General features: G+C 35.8%; 1 protein-coding gene across 1 annotated transcript; it reads left to right on the forward strand.

Annotated features, from left to right (window-relative positions):
* Positions 1 to 1,279: 1,279 nt before the first annotated feature.
* On the forward strand, positions 1,280 to 18,530 carry LOC136819174 (CDK5 regulatory subunit-associated protein 3-like). Its single transcript, XM_067075387.1, has 14 exons — positions 1,280 to 1,377; positions 1,602 to 1,733; positions 2,056 to 2,156; positions 3,045 to 3,093; positions 3,318 to 3,406; positions 3,710 to 3,799; positions 4,475 to 4,611; positions 4,844 to 5,027; positions 5,794 to 5,917; positions 6,312 to 6,448; positions 16,125 to 16,193; positions 16,828 to 16,964; positions 17,302 to 17,473; positions 17,846 to 18,530. Exons 1-14 carry the CDS (start codon positions 1,326 to 1,328, stop codon positions 17,915 to 17,917), a joined length of 1,545 nt encoding a protein of 514 aa, XP_066931488.1. The 5' UTR covers positions 1,280 to 1,325; the 3' UTR covers positions 17,918 to 18,530.
* The last annotated feature ends 1,607 nt before the right edge of the window (positions 18,531 to 20,137 follow it).

Genomic DNA, 20,137 nt, shown 5'->3' on the forward strand with positions numbered 1-20,137 from the left:
GTAAGATCCCATAGTTGACAGCCCTATTATTGAAGATGAGATTGAAATAAAGAATGGTAGATGTTAACTAAGGTTTTTGTTGAAACGTACCGTGAAGTAGTCAGATCAGAAGGCGGGTAAAACTTGCATCAGTATTGGAGGGAAGCTTGCATAGCCGTCAAATGACTGACCAATCAAAGCAGCAAAATTTCAAAACAAAAGAACTATACACCTCTGCTCGCAGCTCTACTCTACCATGCATTTTTGTTTTGATTCAACAGGTCATTCTTTGGGGGCCGTCGACAAACAATTTTCCTTTTTTTTAACGGCTTCTGGCTGTAAGGGGTGGGAGGGGTTTACTGCAATGCCGTTAAAAAAGTTTTAAAAAAAGGGAAAGTCTCACTTACAAATTTCATCAGTCTAAAAAGTAGAAACATGTGAAGAAAGGCTAAGACCAAAGCAACCACACGACATTCACCTTATTCCCGATCACCAATTAATGCTTCGACAAGAAAAATGACTGGTCACGTGACGAAAGTTGGCAATTCTTCCCTCCGCCTCAGTTGACTCCTTGCTCCACCCATCCCGCCCTGACTTGCTGCGGGGCTTGGAGCTTCAAAATTGAAAGGTCACGGCTCAAAACCACATGTTTATTCCGTGCGAAAAGAAGAACTTTGAGGATTACGAATCGAAAGAACATGGCGGCCATGGACCAGTGAAAGTATTTACTTTTGAAGAAGTTTTTTGCCCGCTAAGACGTAGGGGGGGAGGGGGTCTGAACCTTAACGGCCTCAGGCCGTTAAAAAAAGGAAAGTCGTTTGTCGACGGCCCCTTGAGGGCTATGCATATTAGCCTCCACTGATGCAAGTTAGCAGTAGGGGTTGTCACTCTCATATCAATTCTTCCCATAATTAACGTCAAATTGACGCTAATTTGAAACCTCTCACCCCCACACTATTAACCTCAAAGTTAAAAAATTATCAAAAATCGATGAAGCTCTAAATTTTGTTTCATCAACCATCTTTAATTTAACCATTTTAAAAATAATGGAGATAATTTCCAAATTTTTTTTCGGAAAGTTGCCGGAGTTAATTATCTTTGTAATCATTATCAACAGAATACTGTAGCGGCATTTCTCAACAAAAAAACGACCATTAGCGAAATTCGAGGGCTGCGCGGATCGTCTAAACAAAAGGAACACAAGACATAAACATCAGGCGGTTTGTTTTGGTTAAAATTGTTCTATAAAATAGCTAAGCGAACGAATACATAGGTATAAAAGGAGGAAAAGAAATATGGAACAATATTTTGTCACTACACTATATAGAAAAAAAGAAAAAATAAAAATGGTAAGAGGAGAAGATTTACCCATTGATATATACTACAACAAATTACTAGGTATGTTGCTTTTTGCTAACTTTATCACATGTTGTGAGTTGGACACATTTGAAAGTCTGGTGATCTGAATATTTTGAAGATTACAGTAGGATGATCTTTTAATGATTTGTTTATCAATAAGTTTGAACATTTTGCCCTATTTATTTGAAGGTGTTGGTAAACTCTAAATACAGTAAAACCTTTCAGGGACATTGAATGAAAATTTCATGCTAATTTTTCTATAGATTGGCTCATTGATAGAAGACACTGTGAAAAGAATTGGCAAGATAATGCAGGAAATATTCGCGAGAAGATAAATACTGCAATACAAGATATGCCACCTAATCAAGAAATCACAGACTTACTATCTGGAACATGTTTGTATTATTTCAATTTTTTCTAAAGACTAACTAGGGCCGTTCTATTTCTGTATTAAAGGAATTTCTTTGAGAAACAAGATTTTTATATAAAAATTAAGTTCATGGCAGGTTTTATTATGAATACTTATGAATACTCCATTATGAATACTTTTCTATTCATTTCTTATTTTCCTTGGAAGTAAAATTAAAACGAATGCCTTTTTGAAACTTTTTCAGAAGGATTTAACTTGGAAACGGCTAGCGAAAAATATTTATAATCAGAGATGTCCACCTTTTAGAGTGTTCACTAATTGGTGGTTCTTCTGTATTTTAATTTTAGATATCAATTATTTCCATTGTAACAAAATCGTCAGTCTTTTAAAACAATGTGGCGAAGGTAGCACAAATTTCTTTGGTCAATATTCATCTAAAAGAATGAAGGTAAATTTTATTTCATTCCTATGTGGTACAGGGTTTGCAATTTCCGAAATTTGATAAAAAAAGTGAAAACTAAAAATTTAATTTTATTCAATTTTTGACGTTTCGGTGTCTTCTTTGCACCATGATCACAAGTATATATAGTAAAAAAAAAAGAAAAAAGATTTCAATTTACAACATTCAAAAAAAATCACAAAATTAAAAATTACTATCAGGTAATTACAAGTTGTTAAATTTCACAAAGGAACGCATACATCTTAAAAGATCTCATTTCCGAAATACTGAATAATTTTGCCAAAATTTCCGAAATACCGTAAAGAAATACTTGCAATTTTGATACCGTATTTTTGGGGTATTTTTCCTTGTTTTGACTAATTTTTCATCAGTTTAATTTTTCATGTATGAATTCCGAAAAAGGGAGGATAAAACCATCATAATACCGAAATTCCGAAGCAAAAATTAATGAATTTCTGATACCAAAACAATTTCAGAATTCAAAAATACTGAAGGAATTTTGCCCGATTTCCACAATTTGGAAGAGAAAAGGGTCAATTTCCGCACTTCCGAAATACCGTACGCCACTCCTATAGTATGTGGTGCAAAAAAATGCCACAAATTTGAACAAGATTTATCTTTTGTCTGACTTTCAATCTCATCCTCCGTTGCATTAATTTTTCTAATGTATTAGTTAGAAATTTCTTACAATATTAGAAGAAAAGCATCAACTTTCACAATTTTCCAATCATTTTGAAAGGGCTTATATGGTTGAAAGTAAAACAAGTTTCAGTCAAAATAACTATGGTGCATGTAGCTGAACAGAGGAGAGCTCTTTCGAGGAATGATCAGTGTTTACTTTTTTGGTTACGCTTCTACAATAATTTCATCTTACAGGATTGGCAAGAAATTATCAATAACTATAAAGATGAAAGTGTTTTCTTAGGTAAGGAAAGTGAATTTATGACACCATTATTTGATCTAACTCCTAGATAAAAATAAAATTGCTTGAATTATTTGTCCTCCAATTTTAAGATTGTCTATCTATCAGCTTATATCTTATATGAGAAGTGTATAGAGAAACACAATTTTCGGACGTAACGTACTATATTTTTAGATTTTAAACAGCAAAAAAAAAATTATTACTTGAAAATTATTCTTTCTTTCTAGCGGAAGCAGCTCAAATGATAATGAGAAATGTTAATTATGAAATACCTGGACTCAAAAGACAAATAGCTAAATGCCAGCTCACCCAGCGTGTAAGTTTATTACTTCAATGGAGCCCAAAACTTTTGTATGGCTTTCATTTATTATAATATACACTCAAATGTTAATTCTTTGTAAGAGCAACAGGACTTTTAGTTTTTCTAAAATTTCATTTCAATAGGACATGGAATTGTCAGTAGTGAAACAATTAGTTAACTGCTTCCAAGTATCGTTCTATTTATACACTTTACAAATTATTCAATTATGTTTTCCATATAGTAAGTCCCCTTGAAATAGTGATTATATAACATTCATTCATCATTATATTTTTATTCTTGGTTTTATTCTTCATCTAGGAATGTCAAAGAAAAGAAAAAGATTGCAATCAAAACTCTGCACTTTTCAAAGCCAAATATTTGAAATTATGTAAACAAATGGGTATACCTGTAAGAAATTTTTGCATGTGATTTTAATAATCTCACAAGATTTTTTCAGGTGTTAGTTTTCGTTTTTGAGACATAAAATGTGTAGGGGGCTGTCCACATAGTACGTATGCACTAAAATGTTGAAAATTGAGTACCCCTCCCCCTCTGTACCAAGCGTACGCAAATGGCTACACCGCCCCTGGTAAGTACGTTCTTTTTTCATTTACCCCCCCCCCCTTCTCGGTTGAAGAAAATTTCGAATTCAAATTGTTTGGTTTGGACCTTTATTTCATACATGAAACTCAATGTTTATTAATTAAGAATCTTTTTCTTTTCCTTGATGTCAATAAGAAGCGTAAAAGTCGACATTCCTCATCATCAACGTCGATGTCGTAAGGAACAAACGAATCTCTTTTAATTCTCTTTCAAAAGATTTTACAAGCAGAAAAAATGAATGTGAAAAGGAATATAAATGTAAAGGAATAGGAATATAAATCCACTCCCCTTGTACGCAAGTATACGCTTTTAAGAAGACCCCTCTTCCCCTATAGTGGGTACGTACTATGTGGACGGCTCCTAGTGTAACTCACTGTGCTTTGAAAATCTTATACCAGAGTTTCCGAAATACTTTAATCATCTGGCGCAAAATTCTATAAATCTTTGTAGAGGATAACCATACTTTGCCCTGAATTCTAGGGTTCGAATGTACGAAAAGAACTGGTTGAACTTGCACAAGAATTACCAGGAATTCTTAAAGATGTGTCCGAAGAAACAAAATCTATGGAGGATGCCTGCCAATACTATAGTGCTTTCATCAAATTCGTAAATCAAAAGTATATTGTTATTGAGATATAATAGAAACTAACCAACCCTTGTGTCGAAAATTGTATAAAATAATAATGAAATGAGCTTTCAAGGGTCTAGTTACAATAAATACCAGAAATCAATGTATTGGGTTTTGATGACACAGACTTTTGATGTCATTTTACCATAGTTTGTACCTGATCCTCTGATGTTGATATTCATAGAGTAGCCCTAAGCTCTTCTTATTGAATTTTTTTGCAGAGATACCATAGAGGAAGTAGACATAACACCTCTCATCAAATTTGTCATTGAACACGGTAATGCAACAGTATATCAGTGGAAAACTGGTAATGCTCCATCCAAAATTGAAGAAAGTATCCAGAAAGTTGATATGGAAGCCATGGCAAAGATTTCAGTGGACGGTGCTGGAGATGAAGAAGCTGAGGTATCCATAGTCTGAGATTAACACTAATACAAATTGATGTGTTAAACTTAACATACGATGTCGATGTTGGGAAGATTTTTGTTTTCATTTTTCAACACCTAAAAACTTAAAATTCTTCTCCTCAAAAGTTCAACGGTTTGATAACTTTTTTATATGACATAGTGCTGAGAAAAATGTAAGTACATACTTTTGAGAATTTAATTCAATAAATGTCTATCAACCTTTAATGGCAAGGTTCTCTCTCGAGGAGACTTTTAATGAATTTACAAGCAAAATATTTTTGAGCAAGTTTTTGAAAAATACAAGCGTAGGAGCTCTTTTGAAAAATGTAAGATACCTTAGCATTCAAATGTTATAAGCAGCTTCAATATGCAGTTCAGCTTTCGAATACTGAAAATAGTTTGCACTCAACCGTAGAGACTCAGGAAAATGTATTTCATTTTAAGAATAGAGTTTTAGTGGGAATTTGCTTGGTTTTTTTAGAAGCAGCATGAAAATGCCGTGCGCTGGGGAGAAAACTTTCTTTTAAAATCATTTACACGCCCCTGTGTCACAGACCCGCAGCCCAACCGGAAAATCTGGCAAAAATTAACTTATATTTAAATGTTTAAAAATTGCATTGCAATTGGGATTTCAATAGGAATCTTTATCCCCACTGAGGAAAAAAGTTCCACGGGGTTGTGAAACAGATTTACCACTCCCCTCGAATGCAAACTGCATCGTTAAGGGTTTATAAGTGTACAATATTCTACTTTGACACCAATAGATCGATTGGGGATATTTGGGAGGAGACACGTCAACAACAGATGGAGGAATAGATTTTGGTGATGAAGGTGATTTGAATGCGGATGGCGACGGCGGTGATATCGATTGGGGTAATATGGGAGACGGTAAGACCCTGATTCGTGGAATGTATTCACAACGTGTTCTGTTAAAGGGGTAGCTTTAAGAATTTTACTTAAGAGACTTTTTTATGTTAGCGAATTTTTATTGCTAAAAACCAGACTTTACGTTTCAGGAAGGCTAAAAGACAATGACAACAGACCCTCTACGGCAATGAATTTTGAAATAAGTCGCAGATACTGGGTTTGTGTATATACTAGGATGTGCTAGGAAATACTGATAATGATGCTATTCAATGCGTAATGTATTTTCGCTAAACGCTATATTCTATGACTGATTGTTGTCATTTTTTCTCCTTATTGCTATCTAACTTTCATCATCAGGTAGGTCCATTTAATATCTAGCTTGTTTCTTTTATGATTTCTTTTTGTGCTCTCTCAGGAGTGGAAGACATAGCAATCACAGTTGAAGATGCTGGTCAAGAAAACCCTGAAGGAGGAGTGGCATCAGGAGATGAAGCACTCTCCGTCTTAGAGAACACAACAACGAGAAATGTCTTCATTGATGAACTACTGGAGGTTAGCACGTTGTTTTTTCTTGAGGGCTGGTTTTTCATTAAAGGTTTTGTTTTTACATAAGTGTTCCCGTTTCATACCAGACACATGTTTCATATCGGGACAGTGTCCGCCTATTGTTATATTATGCTGATATAAGCAAAATAATGTTTTTTCTCTTCCTCTTTCTGACCAATCTTGCTCCACATCCGTGTCAATCCAATGTGAAAAAGCTTGTAAATTAAAATTGATGAATATGCAAACGATATTACTCTTATTTAAATACAAAACCTTTAAATTAACTTAATATATATATATTAATGAGACATTAAAGGGATAATTTTTTTTTTTTTTTTTTTTTTTTTTTTTTTTTATTGAAACATAAACACAGGGTACATTACGAACATATAATACAAAATACTACTAAACATTAATATAGTCCCTCCCTCCGCTAGAAACTTAAGTTATATCGCCAGAGGTAAGGCTATGAAGAAAGGAAAAAGTAAAACAAGGTGTGACGTGGAGAGAGCTATGGTTGTAGTGGACTAAAATAACGCACCACTGAACCTTCCAGATTCATGGATATATTCAACGACAGAAAGAATTATAGTTTGATTTAAAATTAAGGTCAAGCTTTCATCACCGTATAATAAAAACCGACAAAAATAAGAAGGGTTCAGTGGGAGGAAAATAATACCTAAGTCTTGTAGTTTGTCGAATAGAGATTGTCTCGCATGGGAATATATAGAGCAGTGCAGAAAAAAGTGCTGAGTATTTTCAACTGAGTTAGTTCGACAACCACAAAAAGGGTCTAAAGTATCACGAAAACCATGCCTAAATTTGTGCTCGTTGAGATGACTGAACCCTACCCGAAGTCGATTTAGAAAGACTACACCTTGATTGTCGGAAACATCAAAAACACGAGATTGTTTGGGTCTCAAAAATTCTAAAATTGCATTCTTAAAGGTCTTAACAGAAGGTAGATCTCTTATATTCGCGCCCAGGACATTCCACTGTGATATGCAGTAAGGAAAAAAAGTATTACGAAAACGCTCAGTTCGTATATTAAGAGGATAAATAGGATTTCTTGTTCTTATGTTAACTGGCTCTGTAAGCCTTGCTGGCAGATAGTTACGTAAGTAAGATGGAGCTTGGTTATTTATGATTTTATAGAAAAATATCATTCTCCTGGCAAAGCGTCTGTCAGCAAGGCTTTCAAGGCCAAGTTCAGAGTATATTCTCTCCTGAGACGTTCCACGAAAGCAACCTGTGATAGCTAAGCAGGCATTATATTGGATGGATTCAAGCTTCTGCACAAAAGAGGCATTTCCTGGGCGGTCATATATGATATCACCGTAGTCAAGATGAGGTCTAATGTAAGATTTATAGATGGTAAGAAGAGATCTTCTAGGCACATGTTTGCGAAGTCTGTTAATAAGGCCAATACCTTTATTGGCCTTTTTTATCTTCTCCTCAAGATGGTAATCGAAAGAAAGTTTTGAATCTAAGATAAGACCTAGGTGTTTTTGGTGCTCACAGACAGCGATGTTAGTGTTATTGAAGGAGATTACTGGAGCATTAGCAGGAGTGATTCTGCAGGTAAAATAGACTTCCACAGCTTGTTTAGAAGGGTCTGGGTTGAAAGACATCTTCCATTGACGAGCCCACTCACTTATCCTGGCAAGATCTCTGTTTAGTACCCCAAGGCTCAAGAGCTGGTCCATCACAAGGGAGAATAAGGAGGTGTCGTCAGCAAAGATTTTGGGTTTTGACTCAAGGTTTAATGGGAGATCATTAATGTAAATTAAGAAGAATAAAGGACCAAGAATCGAGCCCTGAGGTACCCCAGCATTGATCTTCTTCCACTCAGACGTTTTCCCATTCAACACAACTCTCTGATGCCTATCATCAAGAAAGTTACGTATTAAGGAAAGCAGAGGTCCGGTTACCCCATAAGATTTGAGTTTGAAAATCAAGCCATCATGCCAGACCCGGTCGAATGCCTTTGAAATATCTAAAAACACACCCCTGGTATCTAAAGAAGGGTTCACGTCAAACCCTGTAAAAATATCATGCGTTATGGACAACAACTGAGAAATGCAAGAGTCACCCTCCCGAAATCCAGACTGACATGGAGAAAATAGATTATTTGTTTCAAAATATCTGTAAAGTGCATCATAGATACACTTTTCAAATATTTTTCCAAACACTGGAAGAAGAGAAACTGGTCTGTAATTTTTAGCTATGCTCCTGTCTCCCTTTTTATAGACAGGAACCACATTGCCTTTCTTCCACTGTGATGGGAAAATGCCAGAATTGATTGAAAGATTGAATATACTAAACAAAGGTTTTACTAGAGAATCACCACAGATCCTGATCATACGAGAAGAAACATTATCCCACCCATGGGCCTTGTTTACGTTTAAAGAATTAATAATTGACGCGATTTTTTCTTCGTCAAATTCAAGGTTATTTAGCCTGGAGTCAGTGAAAAATTGTTCAGGTGGCAGCACGCTGCCAGTTTCGATCAAAGAACATTGGTTTGCAAAAAAAGAGTTAAAAATATCGGCCTTCTCAGAAACATCGCTCACAAGGACATTTCTTTCGTCGCGAATGGGTGGAATTTTAGGGTTTTTTCGTATGCTCAGGAACTGCTTAAGGGTAGACCAGTATTTCTTACTTCCGATGTTTGGATCATTTAAAGAATTGCCAAGACGAGAAAAATAGTTGTCCTTGGCAGTATTGATGGCTAATCTGCACTCGACAACCATATCATCGAGTGCCTGGCGATCTAAGGGATTTTGCCACTTTCTCCATCGACGATATATTTTAGCCTTGTCCAGAAGCATCTGCTTTATCTCAGGAGTCATCCATAACGCATCTTTATCCCTGATTGTTATAATTTTGTTTGGGACAAAGTTAGAAAAAATGTTAAGGATATATTCAGAGAGAAGGGCGACGCGATCTTCAACATTGAGCCCCAGAAAGGTATTGTCCCAATCAATGGCATTCAGAGCAAGCATGATTCCCCTTTGGTCAGCGCGAGAGAAGTCCCAAATCTTGCGTTTATAAGCTGGAGGGAATTTAATTTGAAAATTTATTCTAACAAAAGGTATCTGGTGGTGACAACGGGAATTGAGGGAAGGTAAAACCCCAGATTCTAAAATAGGTGTTCGCGAAGATGAAAAAATAAGATCTATACAGGATGGAGAGCACCCAGGCCTCAAGTGAGTTGGCTCGTCAATCAGTTGATGTAACCCATACTGCGTGGCTAAGTCGTTAATGTCCTCTCCTTGAGAATTTGTGATATTACCAGTCCACCAAACTGAATTTCTTGCGTTGAAATCACCAAGAAAAATAGATAGAGTGGGAGAAACGTCATAAATGTTTTTGATTGTTTCCTCCCATTTTTGTTTAAATGCAGAAAATTCGTCTGCATTTTGACTAGGAGTACGGTAGAGAAGACAAAGAAGAAGTTTTTTCGAACCAGAATTAACTTCACAAACAAGGCACTCGTCAAGAGAAGACAGCTCAGGCCTTCTCTCAACAGAAAGACCCCTTCTATAATAAAGACAAACACCACCTATTTTAGAGTTAGATGGGTGGTCACATCTGAGTAGCTCATAATTTTCTATCTTCAACCTCGAATCATCACTCTCGATAGAGGAATCGAGAAACGACTCACCGACGCAGAAGATATCAAACTTGTGAGCACTCAGAAAGGCAGTGATTTGAGCAATCTTTGAAAATTTATTAACCCAAACGCTGTTTAGATTCCAATGAGAAATTGATAAGGTGTTATCTTTCTCTCGCGGCCCCGGGTTTGACTCGATATCTCCCGCCAAAAGAAGTAGGCTAAGCTTAAAAAATATAAATAAGTACTGCACCCAGAATATATAGAAACGAAGGGGAAGAAAATTTGAAAACCCACGGAATGTAAGACTAATGCGCAGGCGCAGACTGAGGCTAAATTTTGTGAGAAAAAAATTATAAGAATTAAAGTTTCCAATGCACGCTCTATACTGCTGCAAGCTTATTCCCATAGCAAGCCATAACGTTCGACAAGTACAAGACCAAAAATTGATTTACAAGAATAGCCCTCACAAACACACAAAATTGTAAAAAAAGTATGACAAAACATTACTAAAAATGAAAAAAAAAAAAAAAAAAAAAAAAAACCGAAAAAAGCTGAAAAGAAATTACTGTAATTAGGTAGTAACAGTGCCAAACACAAGTGTAATCACGACCGTAATCAAAAGTAATTATTTGATAAAAGGGTGCCGTTAGTTTATGAATGAAATCAACAGAAACTAGCAATACTTTATAAAATATTGTCAAAAAGAGAACACAAAAAGTTATACCAAGACATTAGAGAAAGAAAGCTATTTTGTGTTCAAAATTCTGTTTTTAAAAGAATCAATGTTATCAAAAAACTTATACTCTTTTGACTTCATGCGAGCCACAACATTGCAATTGATGTCAGCAAAAACAAAATCCACAGGACAATTTCCACCAACAATGAATTCTCTTGCTTTGTCAAGAAGATTGAGACGGTTTTTAGTGAGGTCGAGATAGACTTTAAAATCATTTGTAGTTTTCCTTGACTTATAAACATCTGTTCGTTTAGCAAAGGAAAAGAACTTCACTATGATTGTTTTTTTCTCTTTCCCAACCCGGTGGGCACGATCAATATCAGAATGCGAGATTTCAAGATTAAGTTTATTTTTGCAAACATTTACAACGGTATTCAAACAATCTTTAGCTGATTCGTTTTCCTTAGTCTCGATTCCATTAATCCTCAGACAGTATCTTCTGCTGTACTGTTCTTGAGAATCGGACTGCTTAGTAAGAAAATCAACTGAACTAGACAAAACAGCATTCTTATCTATCAATTTGTTCACTGAGTCCTCCAATACAAAAACTTTGTTTTCCAGCTTAAGGATTCTTTCTTCATGATCCTGACCCTCAATCTCAAGAGAAGCAATCTTCCTGTCTTGATCATCAATACGTTTAGCCATCTCAATAAACATTTCTTTGATCTCACTCACGTCTTCTTTGGAAGCTAAAGACTTCGACAATTTAAGAAGCTTTGCATCAAGTTTTGTATCTAATAAATCTCCATATTTTTCAACATCAGAAGAACTTCTTGTAATTTTGTTTGCTTGACTCATAATTCCAATAAATCAAAAAACAAAACCAGTAAAACAGCAGAATAAATGTATCAAAAAGATTTCATCCAAAGTACAGCAAAAAACTAGCAAAAAACTTTCAACACGCCTTCAAAGTTTGACACGTCAGCAGAGCATGTCCTTACTCTACCGTGGTCGAGATTTAGAAAAATGAAAAGGGATAATCAAATGGGGAGGAAGCTTCTCAATCCCTGCCAAGCAAAATGGTTTGATCGGAGTTTTCTTTAAGTGATACCCCAATGATATACTCAATAGCGGTGTAGTGCGTGGAGTGAGCAAGATCTTCTTTTTCTGGCGCACTTGCGATGTAGCGCCGTTTGATGATAGACAAAATTTCAACGCTACAATAGCTTCTCTACAGGTACCACTTGCAAAGAAAACTCCGATCAAGGATGGTGGATATAGCTTGGTCCGTAGTTTATAAAGAGTTAATGAAATGAAACAACGTCTATAATTCTGAAAATTATAATTATTACAAGCTTTATGATCACATTAAAAATCAAGTCAACCCCATGTTTGTCATTCTCTCTCTCAAAACGTGGTCTTTGTTATTCAAATGTTTTTGGAATAACATGACAAAAACTTTCTGTCCATAAAGCGTCACCATGCCAATAAAGTTATGAAACATCAACAAAGTATACTGTGCTATATCCCTCGAAACTTCGTCTGGCACTGAGAGAAATATCGGTACGTAAGCTAGGGTAGCCATCATGCAAACAAAACTACTGTACAGGATACTCATGCTGTTCTTGTAAGTCGCAGGGAGCGCTTTCGAGCGGAACGCTTGGACTAAACTGACAATTTGCAGTAGTGCACAATACATTAGAATGCTGTGTATAGCGTTAATTATGTTGCATGACACGATATGTTTTGGCACTTCGTACTTGTTTTGAGTTTTATAATCGATTACTACAGGAAGTGAATTCCATTGAACAGTTAATATGATAACCGTGCTTATAGCCAGCAAGATGAACATCGTTATGGCGGATGCGATTCGTCGCTGTTTGTGTTCAGCGCGGCCGATTCTTCGTGCTCCTTTGTTGAAAACGTGAAGCAGATTCTCAGCTTTTATAAGTGTAATTCCATTCGAGAACATATAGATTTCTGATACGAAATAAAGTCTCAAGAAGCACGTTCCTTTCGTTGGATATAAGTTACTCAGTACTGCTGATCCGATATAGTAGACCAGATTGATTGAAATGTGGACGATTGTTAAGGGGACGTCTGAAGATCGCGCTACGGGTGTATCCCGGTAATAAATGAAGCAAAATAAAGCAACTAGCTCGAACAACGCGCCTGCGGCTGTAAAAATTATTCCTGATAGTTTTTGTGATGCTGCTATTGAGAATAAGACTAAAACGTACTCGTGAGGGTCATAACAACCAGTTCTGTTGGTTGTTGAAGTTAGAGGTCTTGGGCAAGGGAAACAAAATGTCTGATTTTCTTCTGATTTGTAGTAGCCAGCTGCACACAAAAAGCACTTCCAACCTTGAATGAACGTGGTTGCCTTTTTGTTTTCTGAAGAATACTTCTTAAATAGTAATTCTCTTCCAGCGGGGCATTTGAGAGGTATGTAACATTGGGAAGGTCGAACAATCGATTGAACTTTCTTTGCAACTAAAAACTTCTCCAGGGAAGCATATTGTGAAAATTTGTCTCTTTTCCGGTCGTAAAATCGCATCCGATGGTCCTTTACTTTGTGGTTCAGTTTGATTTTAAATCCCTTGTAATTTGTGACTTCTTTTCGTTTATTACGCGCTATGTTACGACCTACTCGATCAATCCGGAGCAATTTACGAGCGGCCATACGACATTGGAAACATTTTTCGGTCGTATTATCGCCTGTTCCACTAATCACACTCAAATCTGTATAAATATCAATAAATGGGGGTTGACTATGGTGAAACGTCACCCATTGTTTCTGTAGAACCCAGTTAGGTTCGATCTGTGAAAAGAACTCAGATTGCTTAGCAGGTGTTCCAATAAGAATGACCACATCTGATTGGTTTAAAATGTGGAGCGTGGGCGTATTTAAAACGATATGTTTTGTATTTTCTGTTTGGTTCCTAGTTTGACTTTCTGATTGGCTTTCTAAACTCGATCCAGTTGTCTCTTTGGTATTTATAACTGTTTGCTTTTCAGCAGAAGGGTCGTATTTGGTGCTATTAGTATCAATATTTATAACTGAATAGCATCTCTTATTCAATGGAAAATAAAGGTCGTGTTCCGAGAACAGTGAAGGTTGTTGTAGATAGACTAAAGTTATGTTTCTCCAGTCGAAGAATTGAATCATGCGTTTTGTAATTTGGTGCTCCTCGTAGCCCGAATTACCTGGAAAGATAAAATGAAAATTTTTGGGAACGAATGAACGAACGAACGAACGAACGAACGAACGAACGAACGAACGAACGAACGAACGAACGAACGAACGAACGAACGAACGAACGAACGAACGAACGAACGAACGAACGAAGATGAGAAAGCTAAATTTTGTACCCTTAACAACCCTTTGAGATGACGTCATTGTTTTAAAACTGATTTGTACTAGCAGGAAGGACAGTTCTGACCGATTCTGATGTTTAAAATATGTGTCTATTTTTATTTTCCACCAAAAGTAATTGAGCACTTCAAAGTATTTCCTGATAAACTCAATCAATGTTATACCTCGAATAACATCATTGTCTTGTGCCAAGTAGAAATAATCACCTTCAGTTAAGTCTGTTCTCAAATCGATCACCAAGATATCCTGCAACTTCACAATATTTGCCAAAACAAAGAAATCCCATATAGGAATGTATGTCAACACGAAAATAATCTTTGATTTGTGTTTCGATAATCCACTTGTTCGATTATAATCGATAATATTGAATCGAGGATTTTCGATTAAATCGATACCAAGCTTTATTGTTTTAGAGTGGTCTCCACACACGTCATATACATCATATTGGTAAACTGGTTCTTCTTTCTTGTCCAGTAAATGTCCTGTAAATATTTTCTCAGCAATAGTTGCTGTTTTACGGACTCTTTTTAACTCTAAACGAGTATGGTTCGATGTTGTCGCTTGGTAATGGCATAATGTGAAAATACCGATTACCTGATATCTATTGTCCGTTTGTGTAGAGTACGCGAGGCGTGCACGCGTTCTGTAGGCGACCGCTGATTGTTTCAGCATCAATATCGTTGACATTACGAGGTACGTTGAAGTCCATTGTAACTTTCTCATTTCGAAAAAGTAACAAATGAATACAATTGTCTTTGGGTTCCTAAAACATTTTATATGAAAAATAACCCAGCTGCGCTGGAAGGTCAGCCCGATATCCGAAATGCTAAAGTAGATGGATAGATAGAGAAGCGGCGTGATTTGTTTTGCTCTAAAATAATCTTTAACTCCTTGAAACTTGACCAAACCAGAAAGTCACTGAAATCGTGAAAAATTAGTCTGCCTTTTTGCTGAACATTTAACTTATAAGACTTCGCTGATGAGATGAAGACGGAAAGACGTTATAGTTCTTAACTTTTTAATTTAAACTTCTATGTAAAAAGTAACAAAAGAGGTTATACAAGCTGTTTAATCATAATCACAAGTTGGAATAACATCTCTTTCCGACTTAGCGGCCATATTTCCCATATATTCTTAATTTTTCAAACATATTTCATAAAATTTCATTTTTGTTTTGATTAGCATTGTCTCAAGGAAATATCTTTTTTAAACAAATTTAATTATTAAATTTATAAAGGGATATTTATCTTGCCATGGTCCGAAAGTGATTAGTTTCACCTTTGTTGTTTTTTCGTTTTTGTGTATTTTAGAATATGTATTTTAGAATATCGATATTAGTATTTAAAGGGGGGAGCTGATATTTCTTTGATGTTTTTTGAAAATCCCCCTTCTCTAGCATCAATCAAATCAACCATTAAAAAATCAATGTATTTCAGTCATTTGAAGAATGTTCCCCCTTTTGAAAAATTTATCTTATCCCCTATGAATGCTAAACACTTATCTTGTTAACCTGCTTGATATCATGGTGTTATAGCACAGTCCCTTTTCTGCTCAGTTGACAGCATCGGAAAGATTTTCATTAATGCAGTATCGTCGACTTTTTAGTGAGAACATTTGATAGTGTGGGGTATACAATCAGAGAATAATATTGATCCATTGTTTTTGGACTGTTCATTGGTACACTCCTTCTCACAGACCCGCTGGGACCTCTTCCCACTGGAAAAATTGGACAAAATATCGTCCCCGGTGGAAAATCATCCTCCAATTTTTGTGCCCACTGAACATACTCAAATAAACCAATCCTCGCTACAAAATATTATGCTATTTTTTCCATCCCCAAAACAAAATAATTGAAATCCCCTGCCATAAAAATATGGGAATATCAATGCCATTGAACTTCAGTCCGTTATTTTTATACCCACTGGCTGAAAAAATCCTACCGGGTCTTGATGAAAAGGGGTGTATTGGTTCATTGAGTGACCGCTTATCCTTGTTTTCTTTTTCCATTTAGCTACAGTCATTTTTGGAGCAACGTCTTTCAGAAATGAGGCTAAACGCTGATATGATCACAGTCTATGAGGTATTACTATATTTCTGTTATAATAACTGTTATTTATAATCTTTCACATGGTTGCATCATCAATAATTACTCTGTACTAGAGTTACCTCAAGTTTATCGTTTCGTACTACACTCTGTGCGTATTGTCTGTTTGATAAAAATAATTCCCGTACGGAAACCTCTGCGATGAAGTATGATTTATAAATAGCAACGCTTCTCTTGTCGTCTTCCCTCTCTCACCTACACTCCATCGCAGCGGTCGGTTTGAAAAATCTCAAATCGGAAAAGACAATGACAACAGACCCTCTACGGCAATGAATTTTGAAATTAGCCGTAGATATCGGGTCTGTGTACAGACTAATCAATAATGAGCAGGCTCCGATTTTCAGAAATTCTACATCCTAAGATCTTCCACATTTTAATTTTTTTTCTCCCAAATACACAGTACAACTAACTTAAGTAACTTTTTAACACCCCCTCATCCCAAACGACTTTGGTATGTTCACAGTCAGGCTCATGAATTTTTACTTATATAAATTTCTTCCAATTGGAACTTTCAATAACTTTTTATCTTCTTGTAGTATCTAGTAGTCTTATTTATAACTTGCTTTCAACCAATACGTAACGTAACACATTTATTTATATTCACTTTCAGTTTCAATCAGCGCCAGCCTTGCTTCAGATTCAAACCATCGAAACTTTACAAAGCATGTTGGGAAATGTGACGTCAGTATTACAAAGCTTAACCTCCGTCAAAATGCAAAATTTATACTTGATTAAAAGTTCACCAAGGTCAGTATGTTTCAAGATAATTTTTCAATCGTTCTCTCCGTAGTGCAAAGGTAAAGCATTCGGCTTCGATACACAAGGTCGTGGGTTCAATCCCAGAGAAGGATCGAGGGTAATTCGAGCAGTCGAGGGAGAAAAAGTAGTCCCCTCCCTTCAGGTAGCTGAAATCTATCGAAAGAGAAGCCTTCTGGTCGATTCCTATAATGGGCGAAAGATTTACTTCTCTCTTTATCAAACACGAATGATCTGCAAGTGGTCAAATATTTACTTCTCAGGACCAGAATTGCTCGGATCCCTCAAAAAGACAAAAACATGTTCTATTATTTGTTTACCCTTTTAGGTATGTGGACCGTATCTCCGAATCAATGGAACAGAAGCTTCGTGTCTCCGAAAAACTACTGAGTCAGATTACGTCACTACGCGAGCGATCACAAGAAGCGGTCAAAACACAAGGAGATACTGAACCAAAGTTAGCGCTTATCGTGAAAAAGACAAAAGAACTACAATCGCAGGTAGTTTCAAGAATGATTTTTTTCTAACGCCATTTGAATTGCAGTTTTGTGTTGACTACTGACTTCTTGCAACTCTATCGAGTTTTTGAAATTATGTTACCTCTACAAGTGGTTAGCAGACGATATCATCCACCAGGATGCAAGTGAAATTTTTCAATATGCGGACCTAGACGGGGGTTCGGCTATCAGTTAGGGTTAGGTTATCATTTAGGGTTAGGGTTGGAGCTGGAGAGTCACAATATAAGGCCGAAGGTCTTCTTAGGGGCATTCGTATCTTGTCACTTAACTTGAAGGGATCCCTGTATGGGGCATCGGTAGGATTGGGAGCTTACTCAATTAAAGTCCGTATGGTTTTTTTCCTTTACTTTTCAGGTCGAAAGCGAGATATCAAGTCGTTATAAAGATCGTAAAGTCAACATCATGGGAGAAATTAACACTATTTAGAGTTTTCTAGAAATATTCATATATATTGATTTGAGGATTTTGTTTTTTCATCTTTTGTGGTGGTTAATGTTTTCTGTTTTTCAAAAGAAGGATTTCTTTGAAGAGAGACAGAGACTAATTTTCTCGAAATGTAAAAGTTTTAAAAGAACCATTCCTATTTCATTGGAAAGAAGAAAGATAAACTTAAATTTTGATGGGTCGTTTATTAAATTTGATTCATTAGATCAAAAGTTATGCTCAATTGAATAAAAAAGTTACTTTCAGAGAGTGCTCGAAAACGTTAAAAATCGACCTATCAAATTAAACAGAAGCATAATTACATGATACATCAGTAAAAAATAAAATATCAATTTAAAAATATTGTACATGTGTCGAATTTGGCGTCTGCTTGTGTTTGGCTTCTGCTTGTGTCCGAGCGAACGAAAAAATTTAAAAGACCTCGAATATTGTATTTGTTCGCTTTTTGAGCGGAAACGGAAAATCATTATGGTTTTGATTTTTTACAGCATTATATAACTTTTGATTTAAATCATATCTTATTTTACGTTTTTATTTATACTTAACGATAATTGAATTTTTAGAGGAAACATACGATGAATATAATAAGAAGAAACTGTTGTCTTGTTTTTATACCGCTTTCATTTCGATCATTCTCTCACTTAAAGTTATTTTGTATTTCACAAATGTACGCTTCATCCCTTCATATGAAATTGGTAAAATGGCAGTGCTTACCACATCGTAAGTCATTCTTTCGGGTAAGCTTAGCGTGATACTCTCGGGTACCTAATAAGCGTCCCCCGCTAATCAATTTTCGGGAAAATATTTTTGATAGTTCGCTCTTTTGTCCTAATTTTGCTGCATTAGCCTCCTTTTCAAAAATTTTTTACCCAGAACATTTTTATTCCAACCTTCCCCACTTATTCCAACTCCTCTCTTTAGGTACCCGGGAGTAGTGAAATAAGGATAACTATAGACGGTGTTATCATAGGTTGATAGATAATAAACGCGGGAAATATATATGTACAGAGTTTAGAGTCATCACGACGGTTTACGGGAAAAAATAGTGGCGGTAGAGTTTGGAACAAACGCCGTAAACATCTTCGCCACTATACTGCCCCGGGCTAACCACCGTTTTCATAAACTATTCCCTTTTTTAGTGATTGAACGAAAAAATCAATCATTGGTAATTTACTTATTCCCCGGAAAATAAACACATTTTGTTAAACTAATATTTACAGTGTAAACTAATCGTTAGAAGAGGGGGAATCATCCGCGCAGTCAATATGTTTACTTTTATCAAGTACTAGTTCCGACAAGGTCTTGCTATACTAGGTGACCACCTTTTTCTAATTTCATACATATATATGCATCCCTTACAAATACAGTAGTCAAGAAAAGAGTTGTTTTTAAATCATCCTTTTCCATATATTGCATAAACAAACGACCCGGTTTTGGGAGGGACCGGATGTGCGTTGCGGACAACGATTTCCGGGAATATTTATCCAGGACTCTCTATTTTTAGCCAGTACCAAAGTCAAGAATTCTTTGCTTCCTTTTTTGTAATTTTTGTTTACAAGTCGGCGACTTATCATGATGTTACTGGCTGGACCGCTCGATGCGCTGCTAAAAAATTGTAAACAAAACAAATGGCGGCCAAAATTTGAAGGTACACGTTTTACAAATTCCAGCTGAGGTTTTGTTATTTTTTGAGGAAATTTACACTTATTTGAAGCTTGATACATGAAGTTCTCACCTGATTAAATATTCAAAATCACAGAAGCTTTGATATACTGTAGGGTAGGTCTTTCAAGCTCTTAAAATAAAGCATGGATGGGGAGAAAAATGGTATAAAAATTTTATTGCTAAAGTGTGAAAACAAATACTCTTTTCTATTCTTCTTTTTGTCATTTTATCATTACTATGTATTCATGAAATGATATTTTCAGTGCCATAGGTATGTAAAAGATTCTTTGTTATTTGGATAAAATATTGAGACTGACAGGTGCAGAGCCGGATAGGAAAGAACATATTACGTATATAAGCTTTAAAATGTAAGTTGAATTATGTAGTGTAGTTGACAAAACTGAGAAATTAAAATAAATTTATGAAGTTCATGGGTTAGAAAATATAAAATTTGATTGCTGATTCTTAAAAAGTTAGTTCTTTATATCTAAAAACGGAAGAAAGAAGTCACCTGTTCCTAAAACAACATACCATACC

Source organism: Clytia hemisphaerica, unplaced genomic scaffold (assembly GCF_902728285.1).
Source record: "Clytia hemisphaerica strain Z4C2 unplaced genomic scaffold, Clytia hemisphaerica genome assembly, whole genome shotgun sequence".
Lineage (NCBI taxonomy): Eukaryota > Metazoa > Cnidaria > Hydrozoa > Leptothecata > Clytiidae > Clytia > Clytia hemisphaerica.